This window comes from Eschrichtius robustus, chromosome 10, assembly GCF_028021215.1.
Source record: "Eschrichtius robustus isolate mEscRob2 chromosome 10, mEscRob2.pri, whole genome shotgun sequence".
Lineage (NCBI taxonomy): Eukaryota > Metazoa > Chordata > Mammalia > Artiodactyla > Eschrichtiidae > Eschrichtius > Eschrichtius robustus.
In genome coordinates, this window is record NC_090833.1 from 94,526,814 (window position 1) to 94,539,477 (window position 12,664).

General features: G+C 51.7%; 1 protein-coding gene across 3 annotated transcripts in view; it reads left to right on the top strand.

Moving 5' to 3' along the window:
• The window catches only part of PHF2 (PHD finger protein 2), a 94,068-nt gene that overhangs the window by 45,599 nt on the left and 35,805 nt on the right, over nt 1-12,664 (top strand). For all 3 annotated transcript variants that reach the window (XM_068552190.1, XM_068552192.1, XM_068552191.1), the window contains exons 2-3: nt 5,339-5,424; nt 10,350-10,464. In XM_068552190.1, coding sequence (XP_068408291.1) covers nt 5,339-5,424; nt 10,350-10,464 — 201 coding nt within the window. The remainder of the gene's footprint in view (nt 1-5,338; nt 5,425-10,349; nt 10,465-12,664) is intronic.

The window sequence follows — 12,664 nt, forward strand, 5'->3', positions numbered from 1 at the left end:
GCCAGCGACCTGGGTTCTCTCCAAGGGAGGGAAAGCGGGGTCAGCAGGGTCCGTGTTGATGTCTTAGGTGGCCCTGGCAGCCTGTGCTTCTGCCTGCTGCCCACCCCCTGGGTGGGCCATGGCTTTCCACCCTGGGCACGGAGGCTGGGCAGGCTGGATTTGGCCCCTGAAGCTTCTGTCCTTTAGGAAGCCATGTGGCCTATGGGGTGCTTGGGGGACTGCTGCTCTCACCAGAGTTAAAAATGACAAACGCCACAATTATCTGGCTGACTGTGTCTTTTTGCCAAGGTGTCAGGGCTGTTGCAGTTGGAGCTCTGTTTTAGAACTGATGTCCTGGGTGATTCTGTCCCCATCTAGCCTCGAGGTCTGTGTAGGGCTCCCCTGCCTTGGCCCCACAACACCTCTCCCAGCTGCTGGTCTTTTCCCCTGTGCCCTGAGTTACCTCCCCCACTCTCTCTCCCTGCCTCTGCCCCTCTTCCTCTCACCCTCATGCCCTCCCCCAGACACCACAGTGTGCTCACCTGGCCAGCGCAGCCCGAGGCCTGGCTGACCCTCCCAGGCTGCAGTTGGGGCTACCTTGTGCAGTTGTGATGATCTTGGGGACACGGATGCAGCTGGGCCCGGACACGTCCAGGGCCCAGCTTGCAGGTGATGCCCCTCATCCTCCTTTTTCCCGTGGACCATTTGCAGGTAACTTCGAACCCCTGCTTGGGCCTGGAGTGTATGGCAGGCTCTAGTGCCTGCTTCCCAGGAGAGTGATGCCCACCTTCCATCAGGAAGCTCACTGTATCCTCATAGAGCTTTCGTCTGTTGCAGTCCCACAAGGGGCAGGGGGCAGGGGGCAGGGGACAGGCGAGGCTCTTGGGTGCGTTGCTGTAGACACAGGAGGACTAGCAGGCTGGGTGTGCTGAGCCCCCCACGTCCATCAGGGCAGTCCTTGGGTGCCCAGCTCTTGTTGTGAGCCAGCAGTGGTCTCCATGGGGTGGGTGGCCCAAGCACTGGCTGCCCCTCCTAGGTGAGGGGCAGCTCTAAGGTGTTCCCAGCAGAACAGAACCCACCTTCCCTGCTTCTCACTTTCTCTTTCAGTCCCGGGGCCTTCCTGCACAACATAGCAAACAGGCAGACCCATCCTGGCCCTGGCGAGACCTGAGGCCACCAGGTGGTGGTGTTCTAAAGACCCCCAGGGGTGGAGTTGGGGTGTCAGCATGCACAATGCACATGGTCGTGACCCCTGGGTCTCAGCTTCCACACCTGTCACAGGGGCCCCTGCCGTGGGCTTTTCAGAGCATGGTGAGGGTTCAGGGATGTGTGGGACCAGCAGGTAGTGTTTGGGGCAGCCAGTCCCAGTAACTAGGCCTGAGGAATGCCAAGTGGGGGGTTTGTATTTTAAGGCACATTGGTTTCCTTCCTTTTGATTGACCTGGAGCCTCCATCAGAGAAGCCCCTTGGACCTTCCAAGGTGCACCTGACTCCTGACCTCCTGAAAGGGCCCTAAGTCTGTGTCATCTGACCTCAGACCTCCTGCCCACCTGCAGGGTCAGTGCCGGCACATAGAGGCCTTGCAGCAGAACCTGCTGCAGCCTCCTTGTTTGTCCCTGGGGCCCCTGGGACCTGGGCAGGCAGGGGTTCACACCGGGCCATGGGACAGAGGCAGACCCATCAGGGGAGGTCGGCCATCCTCAGTGTTTGTGAGCTCCAGGAGCTGCCAGTGAGAAGATAGCCTGGAGCCACTGCCCAGTGTGGACGTGTAGTATGCACTGTTGACCTAAAATAATAACACAGCCAGCTGTTTTACCAGAAAAATGGGTTTATTCAGGCACAGCAAAGAATTGCAGTTTGGGACATGCAATCTCTGGCAAGCCACAGGCAAGTCCAGGGAACAAAGGAGAGTAACATTCTTTTATAGAGGAGAAGGGAGAGTTGGGAGGAGCTGTTGTAAAACAAGAGTCCATTGGAGGAAACTGGGAGTTCGAAATATAGTGGCTTTCATTGGCTAAGTGTGACAGCCTTTGGTTGGCTGGGCTGTTGCCAGGCAAGGAGAAATTCTTCCTCCTTCTGGGTAGTAGTAAAGTAGTAACATTCTTCCTGTTGGAGATACAAAGGTATAGTCTCTTCCTCTGGGTCTATAATTGACATTGAGTGATAGGGTGTAAGAGCTCTCCATTAAGGCCTCCTGACTCCATTTTAAATGAGGGTCTGTTTATTAATTTTCACAGGACTCCAGGTGTGGATGTGGGGTGTAACTTCTGGGTCCAGTCTCTGGACCTGGCCAATCCTGAGCAGTTGCAGGGCTCTGCCTTTGTCTCAGTCCATGACTCCTGGTGGGTATGGGTGATGGGGGCTCACTGTGTGCCCGGTTCTACAGTTGCTGGGTTTCAGCCGTCTTCACCCTGGTGTGATCGCTGGTATCATGAGCCCACTTTATGGATGAGCAAACTGAGGACAGCCAGCTCAGGGCCTGCCATGCAGAGAAGACCCAAGGCACAGGACCCTTCTGTAGCCTGGCTCTGGAAGGCAGGGGCTTGGGGAAGACTGGTAGGGAAGGAGCAGAGGGTCAGGCCTGGTGGGCTAGCCCTGGGTAGGGGGTGGGGGTTCAGGTGAGCCAGCTCTTCCTCCTCCTGGGTGGAGAGAAGCTGTCCTCTGCTGCCCCGGCCTCCAGGGAGCGCCCCATGCCCGGGGGGCTGGGGAGATCTGGCTGTGTTTACTGTCCTCACTGTGCCTTTGCCAATGTGGCATGTTACCAGTTTAATGTGTTCGGTTTTGGTTAATTTGTCAGTTGAAAATGATACGTATTGTGATTTTAGCTTGCCTTTCATGGGTGGTTAATGAGGTTCGGCATCCTTCTCACACAGCTGTAGCATGTGCCTGTTCTGTTCCTGGCTCTGCCCTGTTCTTTTGGGAGATGCCAGTATATAGTTCATGGAGGAAGAGTAGAAAAGCTTTGCTATATTTGCTGTACATACTTTTCATAGCACTTTGAAGTTTGTTTTCATGATTTGGAGCACTGTTTCAATCCATCAGTGTCCTCTCCGGTTTCCTTTCCATTTTCTTTTTTGTTTGTTTGTTTAGAAAGTCACTTTGCGTCATGAGAGCAAATGTGCCCTCATGTTCTGATTTTGATGGCTTTGTCTTTTACATCTGACTCTTTAGAGTTCTTTCACTTTATTACCGTTTATGTTCTGAAGTGAAGACCGAACTTTATATTTTCAAAAAACACTTGCCAAGGTCTTTCTGGGCTTCAGGCTCTGTTCCCAGGGCTGTCGGACTGCGGCAGCTGTGGCAGGCAGTGTCCTGCCCAGGGAGCCTGGGGCGTTGGTGGCCTGCAGAGGGTCTTGTCTGCTGAGTGCTCATCCTGGGCCAATGGCTGAGGGTGGGGGGAGAACTGTCCCTCTGAACGGTGAGGAGACCTTTGGGTGTGGGCAGACAGCTAACCTCTTATGACTCAGTTTCCTCATTGTACAATAGGGCTAATGATAATTATCCCGATTACTGCAAGGTTGTTGCAAAAAAATGAATGTAGAGTTCTTGATGCTGCCAGATGCAGAGTCAGCACTCAGCCAGCCTTAGTGATGATGGATGGTGTCACTCTCACAGGGCCACCAGGTTCTTTTCTTTTTCTTTTTTATTGAGATAAAATTCACATAAAATTAACCATTTTAAAGTGAACAATTTGGTGGCATTTAATACATTCACAGTATTGTGCAACCATCACCTCTATCTAGTTCCAGAACATTTTCATACCAAAAGGAAACTCTGTGTGCACTAAACAGTCACTCCCCATTCCTCTCTGCCCCCACCCTCTGGTGCTGCCAGTCGGCCTCTGTCTCTCTGCATTTACCTATTCTGGGCATGATCATGTAAATGGAATCACAATATGTGGCCTTCTATGTCTGGTTTCCTTCACTCAGCACAGTGCTTTTGAGGCTCATCCTTGTTGTAGTGTACATCAGCACTTCATTCCTTTTTAAGGCTGAATACTACTCCATTGTATGGCAGCACTGCAATTTGTTGAGCCATTCATCAGTTGACAGACATTTGGGTTGCTTCCATCTTTTGGCTATTGTGACTAATGCTGCTGTTAACATTTGTATACAAGGATTTGTTTGAGAAACTGTTCTTCGTTCTTTTGGGTCTATACCTTGGAGTGGAATTGCCAGGTCATATTATAATTTTATATTTAACTTTTTGAGGAACCACCATACTGTTTTGCATAGAAAATATACCATTTTATGTTCCTACCAGTAATGTGAGAGGGTTCTAATTTCTCCACATCTTCACCAGCACTTGCTAGTCTCCTGCTTGTTTGTTTTTTTTCTTTTTAAAATTATAGCCATCCTAGTGAGTGTATAGTGCTATCTCATGGTTTTGATTTGCATTTCAGTGGCATCCAGATGACTTAAGGGTGTTGAGCTTCTCTTCATGAGCTTGTTGGCCATTTGTATTTCTTCTTTGGAGAAATGTCTATTCAGATCCTTTGACCATTTTTAAATTGATTTGTCTTTTTGTTGTTAAGTTGTAAAGTTCTTTATGCATTCTGTATGATAGACCCTTATCAGGTAATATGATTTGCAAATATTTTCTCCCATTCTGCACAGTGCCTTTTCACTTTCTTGATAGTGTCCTTTAATGCAGAAAAGTTTTAAAGTTTGATGATGTTTAATTTATGTCTTTTTCCTTTTGTTTCTTGTGCTTTTGGTGTCATTTCTAGGAATCCATGTCCAAATCCAAGGTCATGAAGATTCACTCCTGTGTTTTCTTCTAAGGGTGTTATAGTTTTAGCTCTTATATTTAGATTGTTAATCCATTTTCAGTTAATTTTTTGTATATGATGTGAGGTAGGGGTTCAACTTCACCCTTTTGATATCCAGTTGTCCCAGCACCATGGTACAGCTCCCTGGGGAAGGTGACTTACAGCAGTCCCCTTCACGGGGTCCAGAGGGGCCCTGCCTATGGCTGCAAACTGCCTATGGTGAAATGGTGGGGGTGCCCTGGCTCTGAGACACGCCCGCCCCCCCCCCCCCCCACCTCAACCTCCCTGGGCTCTGTGGTGACAGGGCAGTAATGGCCCTCATGGAGGCAGGCCCAAAGGATGGCCAGTTCCCTCTGCCTTTCCCAGTCACACATGGTGAGGTCTTCCTTGACCCTCCCTCTCCACTTCAAGTCTCCCATCCCATCCATGTGGGCCACTGTCCCCACACACAGTCTGCCCCAGCTGCCCTCATGCTACCCTGCCCTTCCTCTTGAAAAGTGAGTGGGAGGTGCTGCAGATCTTTGCAGGGGAAGCCCTTGAGGAGTCGCTGACTGCTGGTTAATGATGTCTGTTTCTCATCCGTTTCAGCTGTGTTGGAGTGGAAGAGGAGGAGGCCCCAGACATCGACATATACCACTGCCCAAACTGTGAGAAAACCCATGGGAAGTCCACCCGTAAGTATAGCACCATGCTGCTGCTCCTTGGATCTGACTGTGGGGGCAGGGTCTCTGCTTGGCCTTGACCCCAACCCCAACTGGACCCCACCTTGCTGGCATGAACCGCCCTGTGTAGTTGCAGCCAGGGGACTCTGGTATCTAGGGACCACCTCCTGCCTCATTCATTGCCCCTCATGGCCTTGCTGGGCCCACTGTGGCCCCTCCTGATCATCTCCTGCCTGCACATGCAGCTGGGGCCCCTCACGGCCTTTGCAAAGAGCCCACCAGCCTTCAAAGGCCTGGGCAGGGGTTGCAAAGTCCAGGATTAGCAGTGACCAGGCAACCTGAGATGGGTACATAGCCTGGGAGATGTCCAAGGGGCCATCCATCCCAGCCCTGCCCAGCTCTGCCCAGCTGGCCATCTCTCTGCAGGGGTCCAGGAATGTGCATTGTTGGGGATTTGCTCTCCTTCTCTTCTCTAACCCCCCCTGCATGGAATCTTAGGTGATCACCTTTCTCTCTCTCTCTTTTTTTTTCCAGCAGTGAAAAACATTTTATTTCCTGTCAATTCTACATTATTAATAAGTAAGAGTACAGGGAGGAAAAATAATAGTTTTTTTTTTTTTATTGAAGTATACGGCCAAGGAATTTTGTATTTTTGAAATGCAAAAGAATTCCCTTCTCAAACTGCTATTTGTGCATCACAAGGACTTTATCCTCCTCCCCTTCCATCTGGTCCTTTGGGGGCGTGGGAGGCCCAGTGGGGGCTCCCCAAGGCACAGGCTTATCCAGGGTGGCCCACATCATGGCTAGAAGGCAAGTTCTGAGGCCAGGTCTATGTGGGGGAAGTGCCATGGGGCTTCTGGGGCTGGACCCCTGTAGCCCTTGTGGAGTGAGTCCTGTGGATCCAGTGGGCATAGAGGGAGGACACCAGCACAGGGCGGAAGCCCACCTCCAGCACCCCTGTTCTGTGAGTCGAGGCCAGCCAAGGGAGCCCAGCCCAGCCCCTTGGGAAGCTGGGTGTAGTGGGGTCTCACCTCTCCTTGACTTTTCTTGGGCCTCTCTTTGTGCCTGGCCTGTGCCCCATCATCACTAAGTGACCATGGGAGCTGTATGCATTTCGGCTCTTGTGCCCTACCCTCCAGCACGTGTGGGCGTGAGGTAAATGCATGAGAAGACGAAGAAGAGAAGGCCTGGTGGCTTCTGAACTTCCTAGGCATGAAGATTCTCAAGTTCCTGACTTACCCTCATGCCCCTAGAAGCTGGCAGCACTGATGCTCACAATACGTCTCACCTAAATTACCCGATCCTTCTGGTAACTGCTTTCCAGCAGGTACAGGAGGATGACTATCATCTCACCTAAATTACCCGATCCTTCTGGTAACTGCTTTCCAGCAGGTACAGGAGAATGACTATCATCTCACCTAAATTACCCGATCCTTCTGGTAACTGCTTTCCAGCAGGTACAGGAGGATGACTATCATCTCACCTAAATTACCCGATCCTTCTGGTAACTGCTTTCCAGCAGGTACAGGAGGATGACTATCACCTCACCTAAATTACCCGATCCTTCTGGTAACTGCTTTCCAGCAGGTACAGGAGGATGACTATCACCTCACCTAAATTACCCGATCCTTCTGGTAACTGCTTTCCAGCAGGTACAGGAGGATGACTATCACCTCACCTAAATTACCCGATCCTTCTGGTAACTGCTTTCCAGCAGGTACAGGAGGATGACTATCATCTCACCTAAATTACCCGATCCTTCTGGTAACTGCTTTCCAGCAGGTACAGGAGGATGACTATCACCCCGTGGCTTAACCTGAATTCCTGGCACCTCATGAACCTCCAGGAAAGCTCAGAGCCTAGGAGAGACAGACAGGGTGTGGACCCAGGTCCTGCATCTCGTGGCCCTGGGTGTGGGGTGGGGGGCTGATCAGGGCTGGGGCCGGGAGACACCCCCCTGCCATATAGAGCTGAATGGCTGGGTAGGCGCTACCCTGGGAGGTGCTCAAGGAGGGTGGGGGGCAGGGCCACCTCTGTGAGCGCTGTTCTAGATCAGCAGACAGTGTGGGACTGCAGCCTGGCAGGACCTTGCAGCCCCTCCTTGGCTGTGTGTGTGTATGTGTGTCTTGCATGTGTGCACACGTGTGTGCGTGCATATGTGATTTATAAATTCTGTGAATCAGACTTCTTCTTGTTATTGAGGCCTGTGTGCCCATCAGGGACGAAGGCACTGGTTTTAGCATCTTCCGCCAGTGTGGGCTCCTAGATTGCCCATCACCCTTTATTTTACATGTGTGTGCCCTGACCAGAGCCTGTCTGTGACACACTGGTTGGTTTTTTCTGCTTGGATTCCAGTCACACCTTCCACAGTAAGGCCCCTCGATGACCCTGTGCCCCCTGGGGGCCCCCTAAGCCCATGAGCCTGCCTCCTTTCCTCGCCCTGGCCTGGGTGAGGTTTGTGATGGGCACAGTGAGGTGGGGATGGCAGGGAGAGGACCAGAACAGGATAGAGTTGGGGAATGGAGCACCAGGATGGGATGGAGGCGGGGTTCCCAGAGTGAGCTGGGCCTGAGGCCACATCCCTCTAGCTTTGCATGTCTTTACCAGATCACAGGGTTCTCGCCCCATGCTGTTGCCACCTGTCCCTTGGACTGATTTTGGTCTGTGACCCTCAGGCCCACAGGTTTACACAATTCACAGATTTAGGGGGGGGCCCAGGGGTCCCTGTGGGAACTCGTCAAGGTATCCTTACTGACACGAAGGCTCGCAGGAAGCGGGTGACATGGCCCTTAAAGTGGTTCTGAATCCTGGTGTTGCCTCTTGTTAGCTCTATGACTGCTTAAGAGGTTACTTACTAATTTCTTACTTTCCTCCTCCCTGAGGCAGGTGTAGCTGTCACATCTTCCTGGTGGGGTGGACCACGCTTAGGACGGTGGGCCGGGCTCTGGTGCTGAATGCCTTAGGGACACCTCTTGCCCCCATAACCAAGGGGACCCACTGAGACCCACCAGCTTCCTGCTGTCTCCTGGGCACCTTGTCAGAGGGCCCCTGCCTTGGGCCACCATAGGCAGGAGAAGGCTCAGCCTCTGGGCTTAGGAGGGTCATGGGCCCTGGGGAGGGAGGGAGCCCACCAGCCAGGGCTGCAGAGGGGTTCAAGGGTAGCCCCATGGAGCTCAGACCCTGCCTCACAGCTTCATCTTTGGCTGTTGTCCCAGCATACCTGCTCCTGCCACAGTATCAGGCGTATTCCAGCCTCTCCATGAGGTGCTTGGAGCTGCCCAGTCCCGAGTGAGGGCCTGGGAAGCCCAGGTGACCCAGGACTGCCACTGGCCCCTGGTCAGCATGCACTTCTCAGGCCCAGCTCCTGGCAGGCAGTGGAGATGCTGCTTCTTTCTCCTGCTGCCCACTGCTCCCCTGCATGTCTGCTATCGCTGGGCTGCATGCCCCCTCCAAGACTTGGTTTCCCCACATGACCTTCTGACACAGGTCACTCCACGCTCACGAGGAGCCTGGGAAGCCAGGACTAGCATTAATGATGAAGCACAGAAATACCTAGTAACTTGCCTAGGGTCACATGACTACAAGATAGTTGGATCCCTTTGGATCTCCTGTCTGTGCCTGGTGCTGCCACCAGAAGTTCCAGCTCCGGACCTCACTTCGTAGGATCTTGACAGATTTCTATAGTATCCACTCACACCTTGGTCTTGGAGACCAAGCATGATGTAAATATCACCTGTTGTAGGAGACAGTCTCAAGGAGCTATGACTTGATGAGACGGGGAAGGGGTGGCAGTTTCGAACAGAGCTAAGCTCAGCCACCACCCACCTAGCGCCTTCCCCTTCTTGCTTTAGGCAGGTCCTACTCAGGGCCAGTTGTCAGCTCCCTTCATCCCCACAACCACCGAGATGCAGGAGGACTGCAGCCCCCACCCTGTCTGCATCTGTGAAGGACAGGCACCCTGAGGGCCCCGCCAGCTCTCCCTCACCTCCAGTCCCATCTCAGCCTGTTTCAAACCCTTCCAGGCAGCCCCCAGGGATGGTCTCCATGCCTGGCCCATCTTCACTCACCGAGTTATCTGTGGCTTCCCTGAATGGGAGCAAGGGTATCAAGGAAATAGCTTCCTTCCCTCTGGGGGCTCGAAGTCCAGTAGGGGCAAATGTTAGTGTGTATGCGTGTGCACGTTTGTGCTTGCGTGTGTGTGTGTGTGCTAGTGTGCACGTGCCTGTCCCAGTCCAGTAGGGGCATGTGTGCTTGCATGTGGGTGCACATACATGTGTATGTGTGTGCACGTGTGTCACAGCCCAGTAGGGACAGGTGTGCATACTCACGTGTAAAAAGTCCAAGGTGGGTGTGTCCAGTGCCCTTGGAGCATGTGTGACAATAGGACAGCCTGAGGGAGTGGGCAGGGGGTGGGGAGGGCAGAGGGCGGGCACAGCAGGTGGCGCTGGCCTGCCTTGCCTGTGAGTTGTGGTCTGTCATGGCAGCAAAGGTCCCAGCAGGGAAGGACAGGGTTGGTGCTGTTTGAGGGCAAATCTGAGGGGAGGCCAGGCGGGAGGTGTCCAGAATAGCGAGCCTTAGTGGGACCTTCTCAGGAGGCGCCTCTGACGAGTTCTCAGCAGACTGAGTGCTGAGTGACATGGGGTCCCAGGAAGGCCCCAGCTTTCGGGTGCCATCGTCTGAGCTGGCAGGTCGGGAGGTAGGGGGTGAGGTGGGGGCTGTGACTCAAGGATGTGGAGGGCGGGGGCTCCTGACCATGTGACAACTTGGGGTCCTGAGAGGCAGGGGAGGCTGGGTGGGCCAGGGACAGGGAACCCCAAGTTCTTTGCCTCTGAGGGGTCTGAGTCTTGCAGCATTCACGGTGGCTGCCCTCGCGGCCGGATCCCTGGAAGCACGGGGAGGGGGCTGTGGGTGATGACCTGCCTCTTGTTCCCCCGCAGTGAAAAAGAAGCGAACCTGGCACAAACACGGCCCCGGGCAGACTCCCGAAGTGAAGCCCGTGCAGAACGGCAGCCAGCTCTTCATCAAGGAGTTGCGGAGTCGGACCTTTCCCAGGTGAGCAGGTGGCAGCCTTTTCCTCTCCAGCCTGCCTGCTCCCTCCGAGGTCTGGATACGCACCCCACCACTAGGGCTCCAGGGCCATGGGTTTCCTTCCGGGGGAGCAGCACAGTCCCCAAAACTCCAGGTGCTCCCGGCATGGGGGCTGATCTCTCCCTTCTCAGTACCTCCGAGGACAGGTTATGGGGACCCTCTTCACAGCCCGGGAGGGAAGGGACCTATCTCCCCCACCTGGTATGGCCCTTCCCATGGAACCTTCCTGAGAGAGAGGCTACCGTCCCCATTTTATGGACCAGGAGTGGGGGCTGGTGTCCAGCCTGAGACCATCCTCTGGAGGTGGCAGGTCCTGGTATCAGATGGCTGTGGGCTTTCCTCTGTGTCCACGGCCTGGTAGGGTGTCCCTACGTCTTCTTAGAGCACACTCTCCCCCTGCGCAGCCTTGTCCTATATGAGGACCGAGGGCAGAGAGCAGGATCAGGGCCACAGGAAATGGTTTCTGGTGAGAGGGGCACCATGACTGCATGGACGTGAGGTTGTACAGACAGCTGCTCTGAACCACCCTTGTCCCTTCACAGCTGGAAGACAGTTTCTGTTTGTGTGACAAAGTCTTTACTTCTTCTTCACTTTTGAAGGATAATTTGATGGGCACAGAATTCTAAGTTGGTGGGTTTTTTCTTTTAACACTTTAAATGTCTCACCCTATGCTCAACTTGAGTGCATGGTTTCTGGTGGGAAATTCAGTGTAACTCTTACCCTTGCTCCTCAGTGGATAAGGTATTTTTCCTCTCTGGCTTCTTTCTTTTTTATTTTCTTTTTTCCCACCTTTATTGAGATATAATTCATATACTATACAATCCATCCATTTAAAGGGTACAATTCAGTGTATTCACAGCTCTGCACCACCACCAGTCAGTTTTAGAACGTTTCCATCACCTCAAAAAGAAACCTGTAGCTTTATCATCCTCATTCCTCCCCACTTCTCCCTGAAGTCCTATCACTAATCTGCTTTCTGTCACTGTAGATTTGCCTATTCTGAACATTTCATCAAAATGAAATCAGAGAATATGTGGCCTTTGTGACTGGCTTATTTCACTTAGCATAATGTCTTCAAGGTTCATCCAGGGTGTAGCAAGTGTCAGTGCTTCATTCCTTTTTTATGGCTGAATAATATTCCGTTGTATGGATAGACCACATTTTGTTTATCCATTCTTCAGCTGATGGACATTTGGGTTATTTCTGATTTTTGGCTACTGTGAAGAATTCTACTATAAATGTTCTTGTAAAATATTTTGTTTGGACATATATTTTCATTTTTTTAGGAGTAACTCAATATTTAATTGTTTGAGGAACTGCCAGACTGTTTTCTAAAGTGGTTGTACCACTTTCCATTCCCACCAGCAGCGTCTGAGGGTTTCAATTCACCAGAACTTGTTATTATCTGACTTTTTTTTTGGCTGCGTCGGGTCTTAGTTGCGGCACGCGGGATCTTTGTTGAGGCGTGCAGGATCTTTCGTTGAGAGGCACAGGCTTCTCTCTAGTTGTGGCATGTGGGCTTCTCTGTAGCGGGCTTTTCTCTAGTTGTGGCATGTGGGTTTTCTCTCTCTCGTTGAGGCGTGCGAGCTCAGTAGTTGTGGTGAGCCAGCTTAGTTGCCCCGCGGCATGTGGGATCTTAGTTCTCCAACCAGGGATCAAACCCCGCATCCCCTGAGTTGGAAGGTGGATTCTTTACCAGTGGACCACCAGGGAAGTCCCTTATCTGACTTTCTGATTCTACCTATCCTTGTAGGTGTGAAGTGGTCTCTTACTGTGGTTTTAATTTGCATTTCCCTGATGACTAGTGATGTTGAGCATCTTTTCATGTTCTTATTGGCCATTTGTTGTTTGCCCATTAAAAGTTTTTTTTTTTTGTCTTTTTATTATTGAATTGTAAGAATTCTTTATGTATTTTAGATACAAGTCCCTTACCAGATATATGATGTGCAAATACTTTCTCCAATTTTGTGGGTTGTCTTTTCACTTTCTTGGTGTCTTTTGAAGAACAAAAGTTTTTAATTTTGATTAAGTCTAATTTATTTAGTTTTTCTATTGTTGCTTGTGCTTTTGTTTTAGACAAAAACAAAAAGAAACCATTGCCAAATTCAAGGTCATGAAGATTTATGCCTATGTTTTCTTCTAAAAGTTTTATAGTTTTAGCTCT